At 42.1% G+C, this 23,566-nt stretch overlaps 2 protein-coding genes across 5 annotated transcripts in view; both read right to left on the bottom strand.

Moving 5' to 3' along the window:
- Positions 1–505: 505 nt before the first annotated feature.
- On the bottom strand, positions 506–12,539 carry uqcrh (ubiquinol-cytochrome c reductase hinge protein). Its single transcript, XM_068036948.1, has 4 exons — positions 12,437–12,539; positions 8,756–8,779; positions 6,947–7,108; positions 506–759 (listed from the first exon to the last, which is right to left on the bottom strand). The coding sequence occupies exons 1-4, from the start codon at positions 12,479–12,481 to the stop codon at positions 727–729; spliced, it is 264 nt and encodes an 87-aa protein (XP_067893049.1). The 5' UTR covers positions 12,482–12,539; the 3' UTR covers positions 506–726.
- Positions 12,540–18,368: 5,829 nt separating this feature from the next.
- Positions 18,369–23,566, bottom strand: part of pigb (phosphatidylinositol glycan anchor biosynthesis, class B) — a 44,074-nt gene continuing 38,876 nt past the window's right edge. For 3 of the 4 annotated variants that reach the window (XM_068036952.1, XM_068036950.1, XM_068036951.1), the window contains exons 11-12: positions 21,830–22,010; positions 18,369–18,888 (exon numbers count right to left, since the gene is read on the bottom strand). In XM_068036952.1, coding sequence (XP_067893053.1) covers positions 18,769–18,888; positions 21,830–22,010 — 301 coding nt within the window. In that variant the 3' untranslated portion in view covers positions 18,369–18,768. The remainder of the gene's footprint in view (positions 18,889–21,829; positions 22,011–23,566) is intronic. The other variant, XM_068036949.1, reaches the window with a different exon arrangement.

A 23,566-nucleotide genomic window follows, 5' to 3' on the forward strand; every position in this document is an offset into this window, starting at 1 on the left:
TTCTATTTCTGTTCGATGTAGAATATTTCCCCACAGAACAAAAACAGATCTTTCTTCAGAAGGAATACTGAACAACAACTGTTGTAGTGCCAGCACTAGGAAAGCACATTGCAGCCTCTCCCCATTCAGGACAGCAGTAGGCCATTCAACCCCTTGCGTTTGATCCACCATGCAATTGGATCATAACTGATGTGTATTTTAACTCCATTTACACACCTTGTTTCCTTATCCCTTGTTCAACTTCAGGTGAGGAAAATAGTTTAGCAGACTGCCAAACTGAACTATATTCCTCACCTGAAGTTAAGCAAGGGGGACCAAGGTGGGTAAATGGAGTTAAAATACAGATCAGCCAGATATATGATTTGACTAAGGAAGCAGTTTAAATAGGGCAAGATTGAAAGAATCTATTTGTATAGAAAAGGGGATACACCTTCACTTCAGAACAGTGCTAGCCTGTTTCAACTCTAAACCATCAGTGTAAACAAAGAGAATGAGACGAACAAGATTATTCAAGTTTGGGTTCAATAAATTTATTTATAATGGCAAGTAAAACAATTTCTAGTTCCAAACCCGATCACAAACCTTTGACAAAAACAATGCTTGAATCATTGTGCAGTGGACCACAAAGGTTCATATCTTACAAGTACAGTCAGAAATCAGTGAATAACTGAGTTTCCAACAACTGATTTGAATCCCGGTACAGATGAGTTCCTCAGGTACTGGACTTCACTTTAAATTACTGAAGATCTTTACAGCCACCTGGAACAAAAAAAGTGTTTTAATCTTGTGTGGGGCAGAGACCAGAATGGGAGCAGTTGTGTATGAGTATCCTGTAAGTTAATTTGGAGGAAATTTATAACAAGTGCATCCAAAACACAACCTTTTAGCAATATTGATTTATTGCTTTTTAATTGATAGAGGACGATCAAGAACACAAATTTTTGTATTTCTCATTTATTTTGGCCTTTTTAACAACATAAAACATTGCAGGTTTAGCAGAAAAGGTTAGGGGAGTGGGACTAATTGGATAGCTCTTTCAAAAGAGGCCAGAGAGACAATGGTCCAAATGGCCTCTGTCTCGTATCATTCTATACTTCCAAAACTAAGTTTAAATTTCAATTGGAATTCTTTAAAATTTATACTGACCATCTACTTTCCAATGTTTAATTCTGATCACAAAAATTAATGCATTTTCATCACTATTTTTTTTTTTAGAATTAGAATATTACAGCGCAGTACAGGCCCTTCGGCCCTCGATGTTGCGCCGATCATCTGACCTACACTATTCCATTTACATCCATATGTCTATCCAATGACCACTTAAATGCCCTTAAAGTTGGCGAGTCTACTACTGTTGCAGGCAGGGCGTTCCACGCCCCTACTACTCTCTGCGTAAAGAAACTACCTCTGACATCTGTCCTATATCTTTCACCCCTCAACTTAAAGCTATGTCCCCTCGTGTTTGCCATCCTCATCCGAGGAAAAAGACTCTCACTATCCACCCTATCTAACCCTCTGATTATCTTGTATGTCTCTATTAAGTCACCTCTCCTCCTCCTTCTCTCTAACGAAAACAACCCCAAGTCCCTCAGCCTTTCCTCGTAAGACCTTCCTTCCATACCAGGCAACATCCTAGTAAATCTCCTCTGCACCCTTTCCAAAGCTTCGACATCCTTCCTATAATGCGGTGACCAGAACTGCACGCAATACTCCAGGTGCGGCCTCACCAGAGTTTTGTACAGCTGCATCATGACCCCGTGGCTCTGAAACTCGATCCCCCTACTAATAAAGGCTAACACACCATATGCCTTCTTAACAGCCCTATTAACCTGGGTAGCAACTTTCAGGGATTTATGTACCTGGATACCAAGATCTCTCTGCTCATCTACACTACCAAGAATCTTCCCATTAGCCCAGTACTCTGCATTGCTGTTACTCCTTCCAAAGTGAATCACCTCACACTTCTCCGCATTAAACTCCATTTGCCATCTCTCAGCCCAGCTCTGCAGCCTATCTATGTCCCTCTGTACCCTACAACACCCTTCGACACTATCCACAACTCCACCGACCTTCGTGTCATCCGCAAATTTACTAACCCACCCTTCTACACCCTCATCCAGGTCGTTTATAAAAATGACAAACAGCAGTGGCCCCAAAACAGAACCTTGCGGTACACCACTAGTAACTAAACTCCAGGATGAGCATTTGCCATCAACCACCACCCTCTGTCTTCTTTCAGCTAGCCAATTTCTGATCCAAAGCTCTAAATCACCTTCAACCCCATACTTGCGTATTTTCTGCAATAGCCTACCGTGGGGAACCTTATCAAACGCCTTACTGAAATCCATATACACCACATCCACGGCTTTACCCTCATCCACCTGTTTGGTCACCTTCTCGAAAAACTCAATAAGGTTTGTGAGGCACGACCTACCTTTCACAAAACCGTGCTGACTATCGCAAATGAACTTATTCTTTTCAAGATGATTATAAATCCTGTCTCTTATAACCTTTTCCAACATTTTACCCACAACCGAAGTAAGGCTCACAGGTCTATAATTACCAGGGCTGTCTCTACTCCCCTTCTTGAACAAGGGGACAACATTTGCTATCCTCCAGTCCTCCGGCACTACTCCTGTCGACAATGACGACTTAAAGATCAACAACAACGGCTCTGCAATCTCCTCCCTGGCTTCCCAGAGAATCCTAGGATAAATCCCATCTGGCCCAGGGGACTTATCTATTTTCACTCTTTCCAAAATTGCTAACACCTCCTCCTTGTGAATCGCAATCCCATCTAGCCTAGTAGGCTGTATCTCAGTAATCTCCTCGGCAACATTTTCTTTCTCTACTGTAAATACTGACGAAAAATATTCATTTAACGCTTCCCCTATCTCCTCTGATTCCGCACACAACTTCCCACTACTATCCTTGATTGGCCCTGTTCTAACTCTTATCATTCGTTTATTCCTGATATACCTATAGAAAGCCTTAGGGTTTTCTTTGATCCTATCCGCCAATGACTTCTCGTGTCCTCTCCTTGCTCTTCTTAGCCCTCCCTTTAGATCCTTCCTGGCTAGCTTGTAACTCTCAAGCGCCCTAACTGAGCCTTCACGTCTCATCCTAACATAAGCCGCCCTCTTCCTCTTGACAAGCGCTTCAACTTCTTGAGTAAACCACGGCTCCCTTGCTCGACAACTTCCTCCCTGCCTGACAGGTACATACTTATCAAGGACACGCATTAGCTGCTCCTTGAATAAGCTCCACATTTCGTTTGTGCCCATCCCCTGCAGTTTCCTTCCCCATCCTACACATCCTAAATCTTGCCTAATCGCGTCATAATTTCCTTTCCCCCAGCTATAATTCTTGCCCTGCGGTATATACCTGTCCCTGCCCATCGCTAAGGTAAACCTAACCGAATTGTGATCACTATCGCCAAAGTGCTCACCTACATCTAAATCAAACACCTGGTCAGGTTCATTACCCAGTACCAAATCCAATGTGGCATCGCCCCTGGTTGGCCTGTCCACATACTGTGTCAGAAAACCCTCCTGCACACACTGGACAAAAACAGACCCATCTAAAGTACTCGAACTATAGTATTTCCAGTCAATATTTGGAAAGTTAAAGTCCCCCATAACCACTACCCTGTTACTCTCGCTCCTGTCGAGAATCATCTTCGCTATCCTTTCCTCTACATCTCTGGAACTATTCGGAGGTCTATAGAAAACTCCCAACAGGGTGACCTCTCCTCTCCTGTTTCTAACCTCGGCCCAGACTACCTCAGTAGACGAGTCCTCAAACGTCCTTTCTGCCGCTGTAATACTTTCCTTGATTAACAATGCCACACCCCCCCCTCTTTTACCCTCTTCTCTGTTCTTTCTGAAACATCTAAATCCCGGAACCTGCAACATCCATTCCTGCCCCTGCTCTACCCATGTCTCCGAAATGGCCACAACATCAGGATCCCAGGTACCAACCCATGCTGCAAGCTCACCCACCTTATTCCGGATGCTCCTGGCGTTGAAGTAGACACACTTTAAACCAAGTTCTTGCTTGCCAGTGCCCTCTTGTGTCCCTGTAACCTTATCCCCTACCTCACTACTCTCAACAGCCTGTACACTGGCACTGCAATTTAGGTTCCCATTCCCCTGCTGATTTAGTTTAAACCCCCCCGAAGAGCACTAACAAATCTCCCCCCCAGGATATTGGTACCCCTCTGGTTCAGGTGAAGACCATCCTGTTTGTAGAGGTCCCACCTACCCCAGAAAGAGCCCCAATTATCCAGGAAACCAAAACCCTCCCTCCTACACCATCCCTGCAGCCACGTGTTCAACTCCTCTCTCTCCCTATTCCTCTCTTCGCTAGCACGTGGCACAGGCAACAACCCAGAGATAACAACTCTGGTTGTTCTCGCTCTAAGCTTCCACCCTAGCTCCCTGAATTTCTGCCTTAAATCCCCATCTCTCTTCCTACCTATGTCGTTGGTGCCTATGTGGACCACGACTTGGGGGTGCTCCCCCTCCCCCTTAAGGATCCCAAAAACACGATCGGAGACATCACGTACCCTGGCACCTGGGAGGCAACACACCAACCGTGAGTCTCTCTCGTTCCCACAGAACCTCCTATCTGTTCCCCTAACTATGGAGTCCCCAATGACTAATGCTCTGCTCCTCTTCCCTTTTCCCTTCTGAGCAACAGGGACAGACTCTGTGCCAGAGACCTGCACCCCATTGCTTACCCCTGGTAAGTCGTCCCCCCCAACAGTATCCAAAACGGTATACCTGTTGTTGAGGGAAACGGCCACAGGGGATCCCTGCACTGCCTGCTGGTTCCCTTTCCTTCCCCTGACGGTAACCCATCTACCTACTTCTTTTACCTGAGGTGTGACTGCCTCCCTATAACTCCTGTCAATAATCCCCTCCGCCTCCTGAATGATCCGAAGTTCATCCAGCTCCAGCTCCAGTTCCCTAACGCGGTCTGCGAGGAGCTGGAGTTGGGTGCACTTCCTGCAGATGCAGTCAGCAGGGACACTCTTGGCGACCCCTACCTCCCACATTCTGCAGGAGGAACATACAACTGCCTTTACCTCCATTCCCACTATTCTAGATTCCCAATAAATCTACTGAAAAACCAAACGAAAAAAAAAGTCAAAACTTGTTCGCTTAGCAATCCGACGGACTGAAGTTTTAAATAAAAAGCTTACCTTATCAACACCCTGGAGTCCCTTTTTTTTTGGTTAGAGGAGGAGGGTGGGTGGGAGACACTACACGTGTAGTGTCTCGGGTACTGCCACTGCCCAAATAAATAGTGTTCCCCTACCCAGCAGTCCCCGGTCCTCCGAAACAAAAAAGGGATTAACTTGTAACTTACTGAAATTGACCGCTCAGCTGAAAGTCCGCTCCGCACCCCGTTCTATCAAGGCTGCTCCTCGCAAAAGACAAAGATTTTAAAACTGCCCAAATAAATAGTTTTCCCCTACCCAGCAGTCCCCGGTCCTCCGAAACAAAAAAGGGATTAACTTGTAACTTACTGAAATTGACCGCTCAGCTGAAAGTCCGCTCCGCACCCCGTTCTATCAAGGCTGCTCCTCGCAAAAGACAAAGATTTTAAAACTGCCCAAATAAATAGTTTTCCCCTACCCAGCAGTCCCCGGTCCTCCGAAACAAAAAAGGGATTAACTTGTAACTTACTGAAATTGACCGCTCAGCTGAAAGTCCGCTCCGCACCCCGTTCTATCAAGGCTGCTCCTCGCAAAAGACAAAGATTTTAAAACTGCCCAAATAAATAGTTTTCCCCTACCCAGCAGTCCCCGGTCCTCCGAAACAAAAAAGGGATTAACTTGTAACTTACTGAAATTGACCGCTCAGCTGAAAGTCCGCTCCGCACCCCGTTCTATCAAGGCTGCTCCTCGCAAAAGACAAAGATTTTAAAACTGCCCAAATAAATAGTTTTCCCCTACCCAGCAGTCCCCGGTCCTCCGAAACAAAAAAGGGATTAACTTGTAACTTACTGAAATTGACCGCTCAGCTGAAAGTCCGCTCCGCACCCCGTTCTATCAAGGCTGCTCCTCGCAAAAGACAAAGATTTTAAAACTGCCCAAATAAATAGTTTTCCCCTACCCAGCAGTCCCCGGTCCTCCGAAACAAAAAAGGGATTAACTTGTAACTTACTGAAATTGACCGCTCAGCTGAAAGTCCGCTCCGCACCCCGTTCTATCAAGGCTGCTCCTCGCAAAAGACAAAGATTTTAAAACTGCCCAAATAAATAGTTTTCCCCTACCCAGCAGTCCCCGGTCCTCCGAAACAAAAAAGGGATTAACTTGTAACTTACTGAAATTGACCGCTCAGCTGAAAGTCCGCTCCGCACCCCGTTCTATCAAGGCTGCTCCTCGCAAAAGACAAAGATTTTAAAACTGCCCAAATAAATAGTTTTCCCCTACCCAGCAGTCCCCGGTCCTCCGAAACAAAAAAGGGATTAACTTGTAACTTACTGAAATTGACCGCTCAGCTGAAAGTCCGCTCCGCACCCCGTTCTATCAAGGCTGCTCCTCGCAAAAGACAAAGATTTTAAAACTGCCCAAATAAATAGTTTTCCCCTACCCAGCAGTCCCCGGTCCTCCGAAACAAAAAAGGGATTTAATCCTTCTTCAGTGTGAACACCACTCAAAAACACAATCAAGTACTTATAAGTAGCAGTTTCAATAAAAAAGGGTTGAACGCCCTTGATGTATCCTATAACAGACATTCAAGAAAGATTTCTGCATGAGGTGAGTAGTTAAAAACTTGCACATTAAGTGGTACTGTGAAAAGGAAGATCAGAACTGTATGCCACCAAAACAAAATACAAGAGTGAACAATGCCTGTAAGGAAAATTGGACGTCTTCGCTAAAGATCTTAATGAGAACACAGGCATGTATTTACTGCACAAGGAGGAAAGTGCTTACACAGTGGTCCCGGGCATGCAGGAAGTCAAACAGCTCCTCAGTACAGGTCTCTGCTGTTTGCGATCGAGAGTTCACTCGCTCTGTACAGACGTCTAGTCGTGCTCGCAGTTCCACACACTTTTCAATCTGCTCGCATTTCTCCCTGACAGTCGTTAAGGGATCCTGTGCAAAAACAGATGGTTTAAACCAATCAAACTTAAATTGTATCTTCATCAATGTAATGTGTTCAAATACAAACTTTAAGCATTTGCCCAGTATTTAAACACTTGTTTTCAAAGAAAGGTAGATTTTTAGGGCTATCAAGTTAGATTTAATTCTCAATTTTTTGTCTGAGTTTGTGAATATTCACGTTGTGTTACTACGTTCTCAGAAATGAAGGGCACCAAACTGGAAATCCAAGAAGGGATAGGTAGAGGTTTCAGGCCTGCTAGCCTCACAATGCTGACTTTGTAATCCCAGCCTTGCCTATGTGGGGAATATTAAGTGGAGTCTTACCTGTACATTTGAATAGTAGCTTGTACTGATTGAATGCTTTTTCATCAGCTCCTGAACTTTTGCCTAAAAGCTTAAAGTTTCCTCAATGCAAAAGCCATTACAAAATAATCAGAATTTAGCTTCATGTTCATAATCACCTTAACAGGTGAGATTTTCAACTTCAACCAAATATTCCAAATGACAGAAGGCAGCAAATGAACAGGAAGTCAATCACGATTTGAGTTTGACAAAATCAGCTTGAAACCAGTAAAAGTAGAGGCCTGAGAATACAATGACCATTTATTGTATGCAATAAATGACCAGTTCTTTATGGAGGTTTAGAGGGAGAGGGTGGTGAGAATATTGTTACTGTAAAACCATGTTAGACCATTGCAATCTGATTGCAATGTCAGACCAAATCTACATTTTCTTCTTGCCTACAGGTAATTAATATGAGTAAACAGGTAATTAATTTGTGAAAAATATTTAACCCTCACAATCTTGTTGCAGCTTCGCTTTAGTCCTAGATTGCTACCCACCGCTACGTAACATTTCTAAATTTGTTTTTGCAGAGTTCAAGAAGCAGAATTAATAAAATAGAAAGGAAGCAAGTAATAAAAATGAAGTAAGAGACAAAATTTGCACTCAATTTTTAAACCATTTCGCTTTGTATCTACAACAGACCAGATAATTTCAAATGTTTTACACAATGAACACAAACGAGTTGGTAACTAGAGATTAAACAGCTGTTTCTTCGCGAGAGATTAATATTTCAACTTGGACCCTTAACCTTCAATAGCACAAATGGCACAATCAAGCCAAGTCCCCTATCAACATATTGGGGTCACCACTGACCAGAAGTGAATTGGACCAGTCATACTAGCCCCACAGCTACAAGGTCCAGGCAGAGGCTGGACACTCAGCAACAAGTGGCTCACCTCCCTATTCCTCAAAGCTTATCCACAAGGCTCAGGTCAGGGGTGTAATGTACCACACTTACTTGGATGGGTGCATCTGTAACACTCAAGCTCAACAGCATCCAGGACACAGCAATTCACCTGATTGGTACATTATCACCAGACTCAATATCCACCCATTCCATTACAGATATACTGAAGCAACAGTATGGGCTATCTAAATGATGCACCAATTCATCTCAACAGCACCCTCTTCCCCGAGTTCTGCCATAGAGGACAAAAACAGTAATGTTATGGAAACACCATAACTTGCAATAGGGATGGGCAATAAATAGGACCTTGCCCACATCCCAAGAACAAGAAACATCAATGAAGACTTCCAGGTATCTAGGATTTACAAAGAGCTTTGTGTACTTACCACCAATTCTTCCTCTTCTTCATCCTAAGAATAAACAAGAAATGAGATAAATGACAAGTTGATCCATAACATCTATTTGCATTTAGATGGCATCTTTCACAGACACACAATTAAAAAAAGGAATCAGGATGACAAAAAGCTTGGTCAATGAGATAGGTTTTAAAGAGGGTCTTAAAAGGAGGGAGGTAAAGTAGGTTAGGGAGGGATCTCCAAAACACTAGGCTTCAGCAGCTGAAATCACAGCCATCAATGGTGGAACAAGCTTGAGGAGCTAAATGGCCTCCTCCTGTTCATATGTTGCTGTAAGCCAGTGTAGGTTGACATGGAGAAGGCTAATAGACAAGTGGAATGCTGCAAGACAGGAAACAGGCCGAAGCTTAGGGAGAGTGAAAGTTGGGATAGCAGAACATTGAACTGAAGGTGACAAAGGCATGGTTGAAGATTTCAGCAGCAGAAGGGCTGAGGGAGAGGTAGAACTTGAGGTGGAAATCTTTATCATGATACTCAGCTGGGTTTTAGAAAGACACTGCGGCGGCAACAAACATGGTCACAGTCACTGGAATAGATGATGGAATCTGTTTGTGACGTGGGTGGAGGGGCAAAGATAGCTTCAATCTTAGTTGGAAAAATCATGGCTCATGCAAGACTGGATGCTGAACAATATCTGACAGCAGACAGGTTGAGAGGTGCTGGAGGTCATCCACATACATGTGCATGCTGATGGTATCACCAAAGGGTGGCAGAGAGATGAGAAAGAGGAGGTGATGGCTAATCATAGATCTATTATGGACTTCTGAGGGAATGGTGCAGGAGTAGGAACAGAAGTTATTGTTACAAGTGATCTGGCTATGATTGGATACGCAAGAGTAAAATTAAGCAAGAACAGTCCCACTGTATTGAATAGAGTCAGTATTAGGAGGATGGTTCTGATGATGATGCTGGCCACTGTCTAACACTGAAACAGAATGACCACAAATGCAACAGAAAACCTCATTCATGCCTCTATCACCTACAGTCTCAACTATTGCAAGACTCCCCTGGTGGGCCTCCTACCCTCTCCCGACAACATACTTCAGTTCATCCAGAGATCTAGCACATCCATTCTTGCTGATCCACGATAGCACCAGTTTCCACAGCTTCAAGTTTAAATTTCTTCATGACCATGGTTCCTCCATAACTACAACCTCTTCCCGAAGAATTCCCCATTTCTCTGACACAAGCCTTCTATTCGCCCTAGCCCTTCAGTCACCTGGGCCCCACATTCAAATTCAATCCTTAATACACTCCTCTCCACCTCCCTTTCATTCTTTTGGATACTCCTTAAAACACATTTTTGTCTAATTCAGCTTCACATTTATCAACATTAAAAGGCACTAGATTAATGTAAGCTGTTCTTGCATCAAGCTAGATAAGAATTTAGAAGTTGCCATATTTAAAAAAGCATCAATATTCAAGACACCTTTTCTGCATCTATCAAACTCTACAAAAAAAAACTCATTATATTTCATTAGAGGTATCTAAAAAGGGATAGAAGGATGAGCAAAAAAAAAATCACAAGAAACAGTGACCTGTAAAGTGCTTAAGTGGAAAACAGGAGATTATTAAATATGTGCACATCTTCCCTTTTGTTCTGTTCCTTTTTAAATGCTGTTCATCTGAAACATCTTTATCTTCACAGCTAACTGAGCAATTGAGTCTTTCAAATATTTTACATTTTTGTTTTAAATTTCAAACATCTACTTGTTTTTTTGCTTTATTACATTAGAATCCTCCCACAGCCAAAGACTTGCAGGTGATAGGTAAACTGGCCGTTGTAAATTGCCCCTAGTGTAGGTAGGTGGTAGGGAATATGGGATAACTGTAGGGTTAGTATAAATGGGTGGTTGTTGGTTGGCACAGACTTGGTGGGCCGAAAGGGCCTGTTTCAGTGCTGTATCTCTAAATAAATAAAATGTGACACCTGTTGGGCAAGAAAGATAGATATTTTTATAGTCAATTGCTAGTACAGAACTTGAGTTCTTTTGGGCCTCCTTATCTCGAGAGACAATGGATACGCGCCTGGAGGTGGTCAGTGGTTTGTGAAGCAGCGCCTGGAGTGGCTATAAAGGCCAATTCTGGAGTGACAGGCTCTTCCACAGGTGCTGCAGAGAAATTTGTTTGTTGGGGCTGTTGCACAGTTGGCTCTCCCCTTGCGCCTCTGTCTTTTTTCCTGCCAACTACTAAGTCTCTTCGACTCGCCACAATTTAGCCCTGTCTTTATGGCTGCCCGCCAGCTCTGGCGAATGCTGGCAACTGACTCCCACGACTTGTGATCAATGTCACACGATTTCATGTCACGTTTGCAGACGTCTTTATAACGGAGACATGGACGGCCGGTGGGTCTGATACCAGTGGCGAGCTCGCTGTACAATGTGTCTTTGGGGATCCTGCCATCTTCCATGCGGCTCACATGGCCAAGCCATCTCAAGCGCCGCTGACTCAGTAGTGTGTATAAGCTGGGGGTGTTGGCCGCTTCAAGGACTTCGGTGTTGGAGATATAGTCCTGCCACCTGATGCCAAGTATTCTCCGAAGGCAGCGAAGATGGAATGAATTGAGACGTCGCTCTTGGCTGGCATACGTTGTCCAGGCCTCGCTGCCGTAGAGCAAGGTACTGAGGACACAGGCCTGATACACTCGGACTTTTGTGTTCCGTGTCAGTGCGCCATTTTCCCACACTCTCTTGGCCAGTCTGGACATAGCAGTGGAAGCCTTACCCATGCGCTTGTTGATTTCTGCATCTAGAGTACTTGAGTACTACTGAAAATAGAGACATGTTGACAAAGCTTTTCACATTGGTATTCTTGTAGATTGTCCTTATGTGAGCAATGTAAGGGAAAGTCCGAGAAGACTGCTGATTTGTTGGCAATCACCATCCTTGCAGACAAAGTAATGCTGGGACACTTAGAATATAGAACTGGATCATATTTTAAAGGCAAAATACTGCGAGTGCTGGAAATCTGAAATAAAAACAAGAAACACTGGAAATATTCAGTAGGTCTGAAGGTCAGGGTCACTGACCTGAAACGTTAACTCTGCTTCTCTCTCCACAGATGCTGCCAGACCTGCTGAGTATTTTCTGCGTTTCTTGTTTTTATTTCATTTTTTAAAGGGTTGAGTAATATTCTAGGTATCCTATACGGTCTTTCTTACATTACAGGGCAGATTCCGCAACAAACTACAACTAAAAGAAAGTCATGATTTAAGAATAAAAATATTGGCACCAGAGCCTTCCCAATAGTTGGGGAAAGTGTATATATCAGCTAATCGGTAAAACAAAATAAATACTTCAAGAGCTAGAAGCAAAAGCTGAAACTGCCACAGACACAGGTCCGTCAGTAACGCTGGGGGAAATCAGCAGTCGCCGTGCACATTTAGTGACCTGATCTGGAAACCAGGACAAATCCGGGCCAAGCTGACTTCAAACACCTCACACTGTCCCTCAACCCTTTCACCCGGATCTCCTTACAGGTCGACGAATACTGGCCTCTGTCCTTGGACTCACTCTCGGCCCAGGCTTGTCCTTGGCTTGCCGCTGGGCCCAAGTTCAAAGCCAGAGCAAATATTTAAACTCCAGCCTCAATTTACAGACTGTTTCGCCCTGCCCGTCCATTTATGCCCGTTCCTATCTCACTGAACCTTACCTCAGGCTCTCCAGTGCTCAACATCACCTCATCCTCCAGCCCCATGGCGCCAACCTTTCGCTCAGACCCGGCAAGAAATGCTGCGCATGCTCAACTGACTGAAATGACGTACGCATCGAAAGACCCGGATGGCTAATAGACGGGCATAGACCGTATTCAATGGCAGGAAATGGTGGAACACATGCACTTCCGGGTTACGTGCTCAAGCTAGGAATGACAAATCCATTCATTTGAATGACAGAGGCTATATACCTGGGCCATACTTTGCTAATAATCAATTTACATTTTACTCTGAAGTGAAAAACAAGCGCGAAATCACATTCGCCGCTGCCGGAGTAAATTGTACGGCGTTTTATTATTTATCAATACATTATTTAGTTAACATTGAAGGCTCGAGGCGTGGTCGTCTTTTGCATACAATATTTATTCAAGAAACAAACGTTCAAAAAGTGCACAAATAGCAAAGTTGCGAGTTCACTGTTGTTCTCAACATCGTATTTGGCTCTGATGAAAGGTTATTGACCTGAAAAGCTACGGTACAGAAACAGACCATTTAGGCCATCGTGTCGGCGCCGGCTGAAAAAATCTAGCCGTCTATTCAAATCTTACCTTCCAGCACCTGGTCTGTCGTCTTGCAGGTTACAGCACTTCAGCTGCAGGTGCGGGTACGTTTTAAGTGAGTTGAGGGTTTCTGCCTCCACCACCAGTCCGGGCACTGAATTCCAGGCACCCACCACCCTCTGGGTGAAAATGTTTTCCTCATGTCCCTTTTAATCCGTACCCCCTGGTAATTGACCTCTCTGCTAAGAGAACCAGGTCTACTCTATATAGGCCCCTCATAATTTTGTACACTAAGTCACCTCTCAACCTCTTCTGTTTTAAGGAAAACAACCCGAGGGAAGTTCGTGTCTTACTAACGTAATTAAAGTTTTTAGAAATGGAAATGGGAAGTGGTTTCCAGTGGTAAGACATGACCTTCCCTTATCCAATCTTTCCTCATTGCTGCAACTTTCAAGCCCTAGCAACATTCTTGTAAATCTCCTCTGTACTCTCTCTACCACAATCATGTCCTCAGAAACAGAAAAAGAGGAGCAGGAGTAGGCCATTTGCCCCTTCGGGCCTGCTCCGCCACTCAAAAAAGATTGTGTACCCTGTTTCTGCTTTCTCCCCATATCCCTTTGGCAATTCCTTCTTATCATGTGGTGACCAGAACTATAGTTTTATACAGTTCCAGCATTACATCCCTGCTTTTGTATTCTATACCTCAGCCAATAAAGGAAAGCATTCCATATGCCTTCTTCACCACTTTATCTACCTGTCCTGCCACCTTCAGGGATTGTGGACATGCACTCCACGGTCTCTCACCACTTCTACCCCTGTCCCTATGCTCCCGTTTTTGGTGCATTCCCTTGCTTTGTTTGCCCTCCCCAAATGTATTACCTCACACTTCTCCGGATTGAATTCCATTTGCCACTTTTCTACCCACTCAACCAAACCATTGATATCATTCTGGAATCTAGTTATTCTCTTCACTATCAACTACACGACCACTTTTTGTGTCATCAGCAAAGTAAGACACAAACTTCCCTTAATAAATCCATGCTATCCCTGATCAACCTGTGCCTTTCTAAGTGATAGAATCAGTTCTGAGATAGTTTATCCTAATAATTTGTCCACATATTTCACATATGCTGCGTGATCTACTGAGTGCTTCCAGCATTGTTTTTAATGTTAGGCACCAGTTATCAAACCTGTAAACCTAACGGGTTTTGCATGCGGATATAATTAGAAACATTTTTGCTTTGTTTAAGATAAAATTAAGATTAGGGGCAGCGGTGGCATTGTGGTAATGTCACTGGACGAGTAATCCAGAGGTCCAGGCTAGTCCTCTGCAGACATGGGTTCGAACCCCACCATGAAAGATGGTGAAATTTGAATTCAATTAATAAATATGGAATTTTTAAAAAGCTGGTCTAATGGTGACCATGAAACCATTGTTGATTGTTTTAAAAAACTCTTCTGGATCACTAATATCCTTTAGGGAAGTAAATCTGCCATCCTTACCTGGTATGGCCCACGTGACTGCAATGTGGTTGACTCTTAAATGACTTCTGAAATGGCCTAGCGAGCCACTAAGCTCAAGGGCAATTAGGGATGGGCAATAAATGCTGGCCTAGCCAGCGACACCACATCCCATGAACGAATAAAAAGGTAAAAGACGGACTTACTGCTGTTCAATTTTGCTGGCATCACAGCATCTCATTAAATTTTTTTTTTATTACAGAACGACTTTGCCTGCACATCATTTTAATTAGTTTATTCAATATATCGCTTCTAGTGATGGTAACATATGAAAGAGATCGAGAACAGTTTAAACAGCGAGCACATTATATAATTCTTATTTATAGAACAAAACCAATTCTATGAAAAATCCCTGAAGTCGAATAATGAAGTTATTATAAATCAATTTCATCCTACCCCTAAAATAACATTGGAGAAATGTAGAAGAGTACAATGATTTAAAAAGAAGCTCCTTCGTATTGTCCTTTAAACTTTTTTCTGGTGACCTGAAGATAAGCCATTCTGCTGGACCCAAAGATTTTTTTTTTTTTAATAAGAAAAAGGAGACTTTTTGCTTACATTATTGTAGTACTCCAGCACAACTTGGAGAACTCTTTGCAATGGCCACAGCCCTGCTTTCTGTCCAATATTTTAGTTTGAGTGTTAAATCTCCAATTATACCTCGAAGAGATTGTTAATTATGTATATTAATGCTAATGAGGTTAGATCAGTGGAATATGAAGGGTTACATTCAATTAACAATACTTCAAACACAGCAACAATTTCCCACTTGAAAAAAAAACAATCTCTATAGATCAGGTCCGAAGTCTTTCTCAAAAGGAAATGGAATGTGCCTAATTACATTAAAAGAGTCAGAAGTATTTCAACATAGTTATCTAACCTAATCATCAAAAAGATAACTTCTCACTGCTGAGGGAATTTAAAGTGACACTCCATTAATTTCAACATTCTTCACATTTATGATTATTTACCTTGTAATATTTAACTGGAATTCTATTAGAAGGATAATACAGCTTTAAAAATGATCTTAGTCTCTGAAAATTAGGGAAATGCTTTGTTCTATTCAGTGATTTACATCCCCACTCTTCCCTTTAAGATGTAGACATGTTACGTCCACGTGGTGATGTGATGTGGTTGGTTCCCATTGTTCCACTCCCCACCTGACCACAGCAAACGTATTTGTATTAGAGTTTAGCCCCTTGGTGTTTTACTTTTCAAATAAACAGACAGCAACAGGTTTTCTTGTAGGTTTGAGAAAACTGAAAATGAATTATTTATTGATCAACACGCCTTATCCCGAAATTGCCACAACCGCATGCACTCTCACATTCACGCTTGCATAACACACACACACACACAACAGCCAGAGAAAGGAAAAAGGAAGGAGACTTTTAGTCGTGGGGGGTGGGGGGCAGAGAGAAGGTTACGACAAATCTGTTGAATTCGCTTGGAATTCAAGTTCTTGATGGATGCAGGCCTGAGATGAGTGTAGCTGTCTCTCTGGATTGAAGATTCTATTGAAGATGGCAGGTTACTTCTAGATCTCACTGCTGTACAAGGTAGATGTTGGATTCTGTAGCAGGACATATGCTATTTCTGGCTTGGTTGGAACACAAGCCGTTAAACAGAAGCAACATCCTCTCTCTTTCTGGCTTTTTAAAAACGCTGTTATTTCTCACTTCCTGTTGGGACACACTCTGGTTTCCTCCCAATGGCCCAGGATGTGGCTACTTCACACCTCCTTTGTTTCAGAAGATAATCAACTCCGGAATGTTTTAGCATAGATGCATGATCAGTTTAATTGACAACTCTTAGCTTTTGTCAGACAGTTTGAATACATAAAAGGCCAATCTCTTTTTCTTCGGTGGCCATTTTGGACCATTGTTCACTTTTTAAAATAAAGGTTCTTTTTTTTTAAAGACAAAGTCTGCTTTTCATAACTCTTCAGAGTTAGTCCATGATTGTTATATCATCACACTTCCAGTGTGCACGACACATCGCATAGGGAGCTGCAAACCCACAACCCACCTTTCCTGATGTGAACAGACACTACAAGGAGATAGAGATAACAGTAAAGTCCCTTTCATATTGTAAGGGATGTGAAAATGAAGCAACTGATCAACCTATATTGTAAGAATTCTGTGTTTGGTATCCCAAAAAATGTCACTGAACCAGATGAATCATTAACTCCCTTTGCCTTAACTCCTCACCAAGGAACCATCTAGTGTTTCATGGTCATCTTAGGTCTAGAAGGGAATGATGCCTTAGTTTATTTTGCTGAAATATCTCACCAGCAAGTAAAAACTGACTGAGTTTACCTTACCAGCCATCAATTCGAATGCTTGCAAGCTGGAATAAATTAATTAAGCCTCTCTTGCCAAATCAAATAAATCAGGCAATGGACTAACAATTATTTATTGAGTACAAGATCCTAATTATCACTACTTAAACATGGAGTACAAGGTTAATAGATTTGTTATAAACAGGATTACCTAGAAATTGGAAAAACATAATAGTTACTTTATGAATTAATAACAGCTGTTGTAAAGGCAGCTCAGTGTATCACTGATTCAGCATAATTGGATTGCTGAATTTTAAATTATAGTTGAGACAAGAGTTTGAGACTACTGCAAACTGGTGAGATTAATTGAGGATTAACTATTTAGAAAGATGAAGATTTAAGATCATTGCAAAGCTAGTCTATTGAATAGATTTGAGTCTATGTGTTGATCAGCAATGGTTCCAGAGCTTCTACAGCTATGGGCTGAATCTTAATTCCCATAAATGGATGTGCTGGAGTCATGTCAGAGGGTAAAATGCAAGAAAGAGCCATTCCTACCACTTACAGTTTTAACAGGATCCACTTGCAGAAAGTGAGTGGTATTATAATCAGGTTGCCTGTCTTCATTTTAAATAGTAATTCTATTTTTAACCACAGGCAGCCAAGTTTCTCAGGCATTGCAAAATTTGGCAACATAAAGGAGATGAGAAAGGCTGAATCTATGAGGTAAGTGCCTTTATAGCATCACTTGCAAGTCTGGAGAAGTAGCAATATTTCCTCCAGGCCCAACAAGCAACCCAGTAAATCCACCCCAAAACCTGCCCCCACCCCATCAATAAACAGAACTACAATGATGGATCCCTCAGATCACCATAGGAAACACCACCCAACCACCTCCACCACCCCCCCCCCCCCCCCCCCCCACCCTTCCCCCAACAGAATTCGCCTCCAGGCTGAAAATCCAGTCCAATGTCCTTATATGCATTGTGTTTGGGTTGTTCTTCCATGCCCTGGGATGGCGGTATTAGCGTCTGGAACACCAAACAGATGCTGGCGAGATTCTCTGTTGCACTTGGGATCCTCCATTCCAACTGAATTTACCTTACAAACTGTATCTGATTGAGCTGACTTAACTCTCACCTTCTTTGATCACAGACAACAAGTCAATGGCACATTTATCTTTGCCTGTATGTGGCTGGTGTAGCCATACAATCTGAATTTAATAGCCTCTCACTCTTTTATCTTGAATAAAATGTGTACTTGTAAAGGTACTATATCTACCAGGTAAAAATTACAAAAGACTAGAGACAACAAATAAAATCTCTTAACAAGCCAAAATAATCTAATGTAGATAAGGAGAATCTAAGGTGTTTCATGCACCTGTTTATATATCTTACATTCAAAAAAAGACCTCTTTCCATTCAATTGACCAATCTGTAGCAGAAGGGTTCACCTGCTATCGTGTAAATCATTTCTAACAGTCACACAGGTTCCTGTAAGATGACAAAATTAGTAAGGCAAGGATAACTAGACATACCAGTCCTAATTTCACTCCTCTAACTTCTCAATCATTCTTTAGCAAACAGTCCAACACAGGAACATGATTGGCATTAATTAGCTATTCCTACACTCAGTTCTAATATTGACTATTTTATCACTGGCTAGGAATGTTCTGTTTCAATAAATGCCCTCATCGTTTTAGTAAGTTAAGTTTCACTGTATTGAGTTTAACTACTGACTCTATAGTGTGCGGCTACCTTTTAGCTGAAACTCCATTTTGAGAACACATTTCCAGCAATTGAGAGAGCATTTTCCCTGCAATACCTCGCACTATGCTGTATTAGCTTGATTGTCCAGAACATACACAAATAAAGACATCAGATTTGGAGGGGAGGGAACACATTTATAAAACAGTTGAGATAGTAGAAATATTTACATACAAGTGTAAAAAAAAGTCATCTATGATCCATCATCTTTTTTTCCTTTCATATATGTGAATATGGCTTCCTATTCGACCATCTGGCACATGAGTGTGAAAAAATATTGCAGTTTTCACATAGTTTCTGGTCGTCAGAAATGGCTCTATTTTCTTTGAGAAAGAAACAAAATCTCCAGGTTAGAAGATGCATAAAACGACAGCAGATTTAAATCTATTTCTTCAAATTTACTGTCAACAAATATGCTGGTTGGCTTGACATGAGATTTACTAACAAAGAAATCTATAAAATGTTAGTGTTCCTATAATACATTTGCTCAATTTGTCCACATTCATGCTCCCCTATTTTAGTTGAAAGCACAGGATAGAACCAGGTGTGCCACAAATCTTTTTCTCAAGTCACTTTTACTGCCACTCAGTCTATGTGACCTGCTTCACTCTGATTTGACAACTGTCCACATTATATATGTCAAGGCTGTAATTTAAATAGCAAAGGATGGAGAGAAAACAAATTCTTAAATTCTGAAGGGTTAGAGCTGAAAGATTCTGCATTTGGGGCTGTATCTGCATCACTTTGAGTTACCCATGAAAAGAGCCTTCGCATCATCAAGACTCAGTTATTTCTAACAATTCCCCACTCCTGAACTCAAAAAGCACAAAAAAAAAATGATTTTCCAAAAAAAGGAATCTGCTGGCTAGATCCTATAATAGCCCAGCATACATATGCAGGGAATGAGTTCCAGGATTTTGATGCAGCAACGATGAAGGAACGGCAATATATTTCCAAATCAGGATAGTGTGTGACTTGGAAGAGAATTTGCATGTGGTGGTGCTTGCATGTGTCTGCTGCCCTTGTCCTTCTAGGTGGTAGAGGATGATGGTTTGGAAAGTGCTGTTGAAGAAGCCTTCACAAATTGCTGCATTGCAGCCACGTGTGATGTTGGTGGAGGGAGTGAATATTTAAGTTGATGGATGCAGTGCCAATTAAGCGGGTCGCTTTGTCCTGGATGGTGTTACGACCGAGGCAGGAGAAGTGCACCGTTTATTCTAGTTCCACTTCTCCACGGGTCACAACTTATATTTAACTTTTTTCCCCCAATTACCGATACGTTTTCATAGACAATCATAGACTCCATTTTTATCCCAGAATAAAACACACCAACTAGGTTTCTTTAATAAACAAAATGATCAGTTTATTATAAAACAAGTCTTTACCAGTTATGAAGTAAAGCATAAACGCACAGATTGAAATATTAAAGTGCCCTTTTTACCTTAGCCCCCTACACACACACACATACACCGGTTAACTGGAAAAATAAAAGGATTTTTGTTTTTAGAGCTCTATTATAGGCAAAAGAAAACACTTGGGCTGAATGCTTTCTCATTCTTGAAGAAACAACAATTGAGATATGCTGTCTTCCAAAACTGGCATACAGTCTGGCCTCCGAATACACGTAGATGGGTCACTGGGATCTTTTAGAACAGATCTTTTCAGGTGGCATTAAGAATTAATTTAGGAGGCTTTTCTTCAAAGACAGGAGATGAGATGAGTTGACACAGCGGACTTCTCATGAATTTGAAAGGGATGCTGGAAAGCTGAGCTGGGTTGTGGTCTTCTCTCCTGGGAAGTTCTCTTTTCTCCTGAGAAATGCTCTTTCTTTTTATACAGTTCACCCCAACTCAAAACAATTAAAAAGTGAAACCGACAACAGGAGGTCAACCTTTTGACCGCCATCAATCCTGACCTGTCACTTCTTCGTAAACAACTTTTCCAAGTGTCCAAAGTTCTCTTGTTTATTGAGCTGGAAGTCAGGTGGTTTCCCAAAAAGGCTCATTTTCCTCACAAGACCTCTCAGTACCCCTTTTAAACAACATTTCCAGGGACTGTTTCTCAAAGTCAAGTGGCCTTTACATGACCCCCTTTGAAAACCCCAATGTTTAACATTCCTTCAATCTTTCGAAAATTATTCCTCAAAAAATATATTTAACAAAACACAAAGGCACTTTTGTAACAATGGTGTTGAACCTCGAGTGTTTTTGGAGTGGCATTCATCCAGATAAGTGGCAAGTATTCCATTAAATTTCTGACTTGTGCTTGTAAATGGTGGAAAGGGTTTGGAAAGTCAGGAGGTGAATTGCTTGTCACAGATTATCCAATCTCTGACCTGCTCTCGAAGCCACAAGATTTATGTAGCTGGTCCCCCCAGGATATTGATTGTGAGGGGTTCGGCAATGGTAATGCTGTTGAAAATCAAGGGGAGGTGCTTAGACTCTCTTACTGGAGATGGTCATTGCTTGTCTCTTGTGTGCCACTCATCAGCCTAAGCCTGAACCTGAATGTTCTCTAGGTCCGGCTTCATTAGCCAAGAAGTTGCGAATGGAACTAAACACCGTGCAATCAACGAACATCATTTCTGATCTTATGATGGAGGGAACATTGTTGATGAAGCAATTGAAGGTGGTTGGGCCTACAACACTGCCCTGAGGAACTGCTGTAACGATGTCCTGGGCCGAGATGATTGGCTCCAACAACCACAATCATCGTCCTTTTAGCTAGGTATTACTTCAGGCAGTGGAGAGTTTTCCCCAATTCCCACTGATTTAAATTTTAATCAGGCTCCTTGATGCCAACTTGGTCAAATGCTGCCTTGATGTCAAGGACAGTCACTCTCACCTCACCTCTGGAATTCAGCTCTTTTTCCCATGTTTGGACCAAGGCTGTAATGAGGTATGGAGCCACGTGGTCATGGCAGAACCCAAATCAAGCATCAGTGAGCTGGTTATTGGTAAATATCACTTGATAGCGTCAACGACACCTTCCACTTTGCTGATGATTAAGAGTAGACTGATGGTTCGATAATTGGCTGGACTGGCTTTGTCTTGCTTTTTGTCGTTTTTAATGACAATTCAGTAGTTTCATGGTCACCATTACTGAGACTAGCTTTTTGTTCCAGATTTATTTAATTAATTTCCCAGCTGCCCTGGTGGGATTTGAAATCTTATCTCTGAAACATTAGTCCAAGCCTCTGGATTACTAGTTCAGTAACAACTGCTATGCTATCATCTCCATTTTTTTTTAAAGATACATACATACCTCTTCCATTACATTATAAAATACTAGGTGAGTAGGAAGGGAGGCTTGACCAGAAAATCTTCTGTTCAACCACTTAAGTGGCTCCTCAAAAAACAAGTCAGCTTCATCGACATAGCTGTTATTTCCAGTCAGATCTGGAGGACATTCCAGAAAGTGCATTTTTATTGGGCAATGGACATGGCTGTGGAGAAATGAGAAATGAAGTGAGACAGGCAAGCTTCATGCACCAATTTCTGAGAATACTTTTTTTATTCATTATTTCCTCCTTGTGAGCCTTCTTTTGTCTACCCAAATCAAGTGACTTTTTGCTTTGATAATGGGTTGGAGATCTACTCCCACGTTTCTGCCAATACCCTAATAAGTCTGAAATTTTCTCTCTATATCTGGGAAGATGATAATAAAGTAGTTTTCATTAGGTATTTACTTTTCAAGATTACAAAGCTTCAGGCTAGACCAGATATTTATGAATGGAAAGGCCTGCATTTTCTCTTTGAAATCTGATAGTTTTCCTGCATTTCTTTGTTAACGTTACTTTGGGGATGCTGTTGCTTTGGAAAGTATTTAATTTGGACTTGTTTCAATTCTCTAGACTGTTACTTCCCACGTTACAGTTAACTGATTGGAGATACATTTGTAGTAGGCCCAATTCTCTATCCTCTGGTCAAATGCTCCAATATTGCTATCAATTTAGGTGAGAGGTCAGGCATGTTTTGAACACCTAGATCAACTTCACTCATTTGCCCACTTTCTTCACTGGCAATGATATTGTGGTGGATAAGAATAACATCTCTACTATACACAAATACTGGCACTGAGCACCTCTTCATTTAAAAAACGTCACTGGCTTCATAAAATGACATGCCAATTATGATAAAGACCAGAGAGCTACAGACCTTCAAGATTGGGCGGCACAGTGGCGCAGTGGTTAGCACCGCAGCCTCACAGCTCCAGGGACCCGGGTTCGATTCTGGGTACTGCCTGTGTGGAGTTTGCAAGTTCTCCCTGTGTCTGCGTGGGTTTCCTCCGGGTGCTCCGGTTTCCTCCCACATGCCAAAGACTTGCAGGTTGATAGGTTAATTGGCCATTATAAAATTGCCCCTAGTATAGGTAGGTGGTAGGGAAATAGAGGGACAGGTGGGGATGTAGTAGGAATCTGGGATTAGTGTAGGATTAGTATAAATGGGTGGTTGATGGTCGGCACAGACTCGGTGGGCCGAAGGGCCTGTTTCAGTGCTGTATCTCTAAACTAAACTACCAATACAATTTTCCAATACAGCATTAAAAGAATGAAAAAACTTGCATTTGTATAGAACCTCAGGACATACCAAAGCACTTCATAAGTAATGAAGTTTGTTTTTGAAGTGTAGTCACTGTTGCAATGCAGAGAAATGCAGCAGTTAACTTGCATATAGAGCAGTCCCACAAACTGCAATGAGCAGTTCTTTTGCGATATTCAAATTAACTTTGGTCAGTTTACTGCCCTTCCCCCATCACTGCTGTGATTGAGAGACTTCAATCTCCTGCTGAGCCTGTGACTAGCCACTGGTTATACTGGCTTTTCAGCTTAAGTCTGTTCCTGACCAGAAAATCACTCACCTTGCCTGAAGAACAAACCTCTGCTGCTTCTGGATTTTATGCTATTCTCCATCTTTGCCTTCATCTTTCTATCCTGCAACTGACTCTCTACAGCTCCTGGGTCTTCATTCCTACGAAAATAGTGCATCCTGCAATACTCTA

This window comes from Heterodontus francisci, chromosome 8, assembly GCF_036365525.1.
Source record: "Heterodontus francisci isolate sHetFra1 chromosome 8, sHetFra1.hap1, whole genome shotgun sequence".
Taxonomy (NCBI): domain Eukaryota; kingdom Metazoa; phylum Chordata; class Chondrichthyes; order Heterodontiformes; family Heterodontidae; genus Heterodontus; species Heterodontus francisci.

Bases quoted from the DNA above. Each gene is read 5' to 3' on its own strand.
- uqcrh (XM_068036948.1), bottom strand. From the start codon at position 12,481: ATGGGGCTGGAGGATGAGGTGATGTTGAGCACTGGAGAGCCTGAG. The intron at 7,109-8,755 runs GTAAGTACACAA...GTTTTTGCACAG, and splicing joins AAGAAGAGGAAGAATTGGTG to GATCCCTTAACGACTGTCAG. The intron at 760-6,946 runs GTAAGCACTTTC...TTTTTGTTCCAG, and splicing joins TGCATGCCCGGGACCACTGT to GTGGCTGTAAAGATCTTCAG.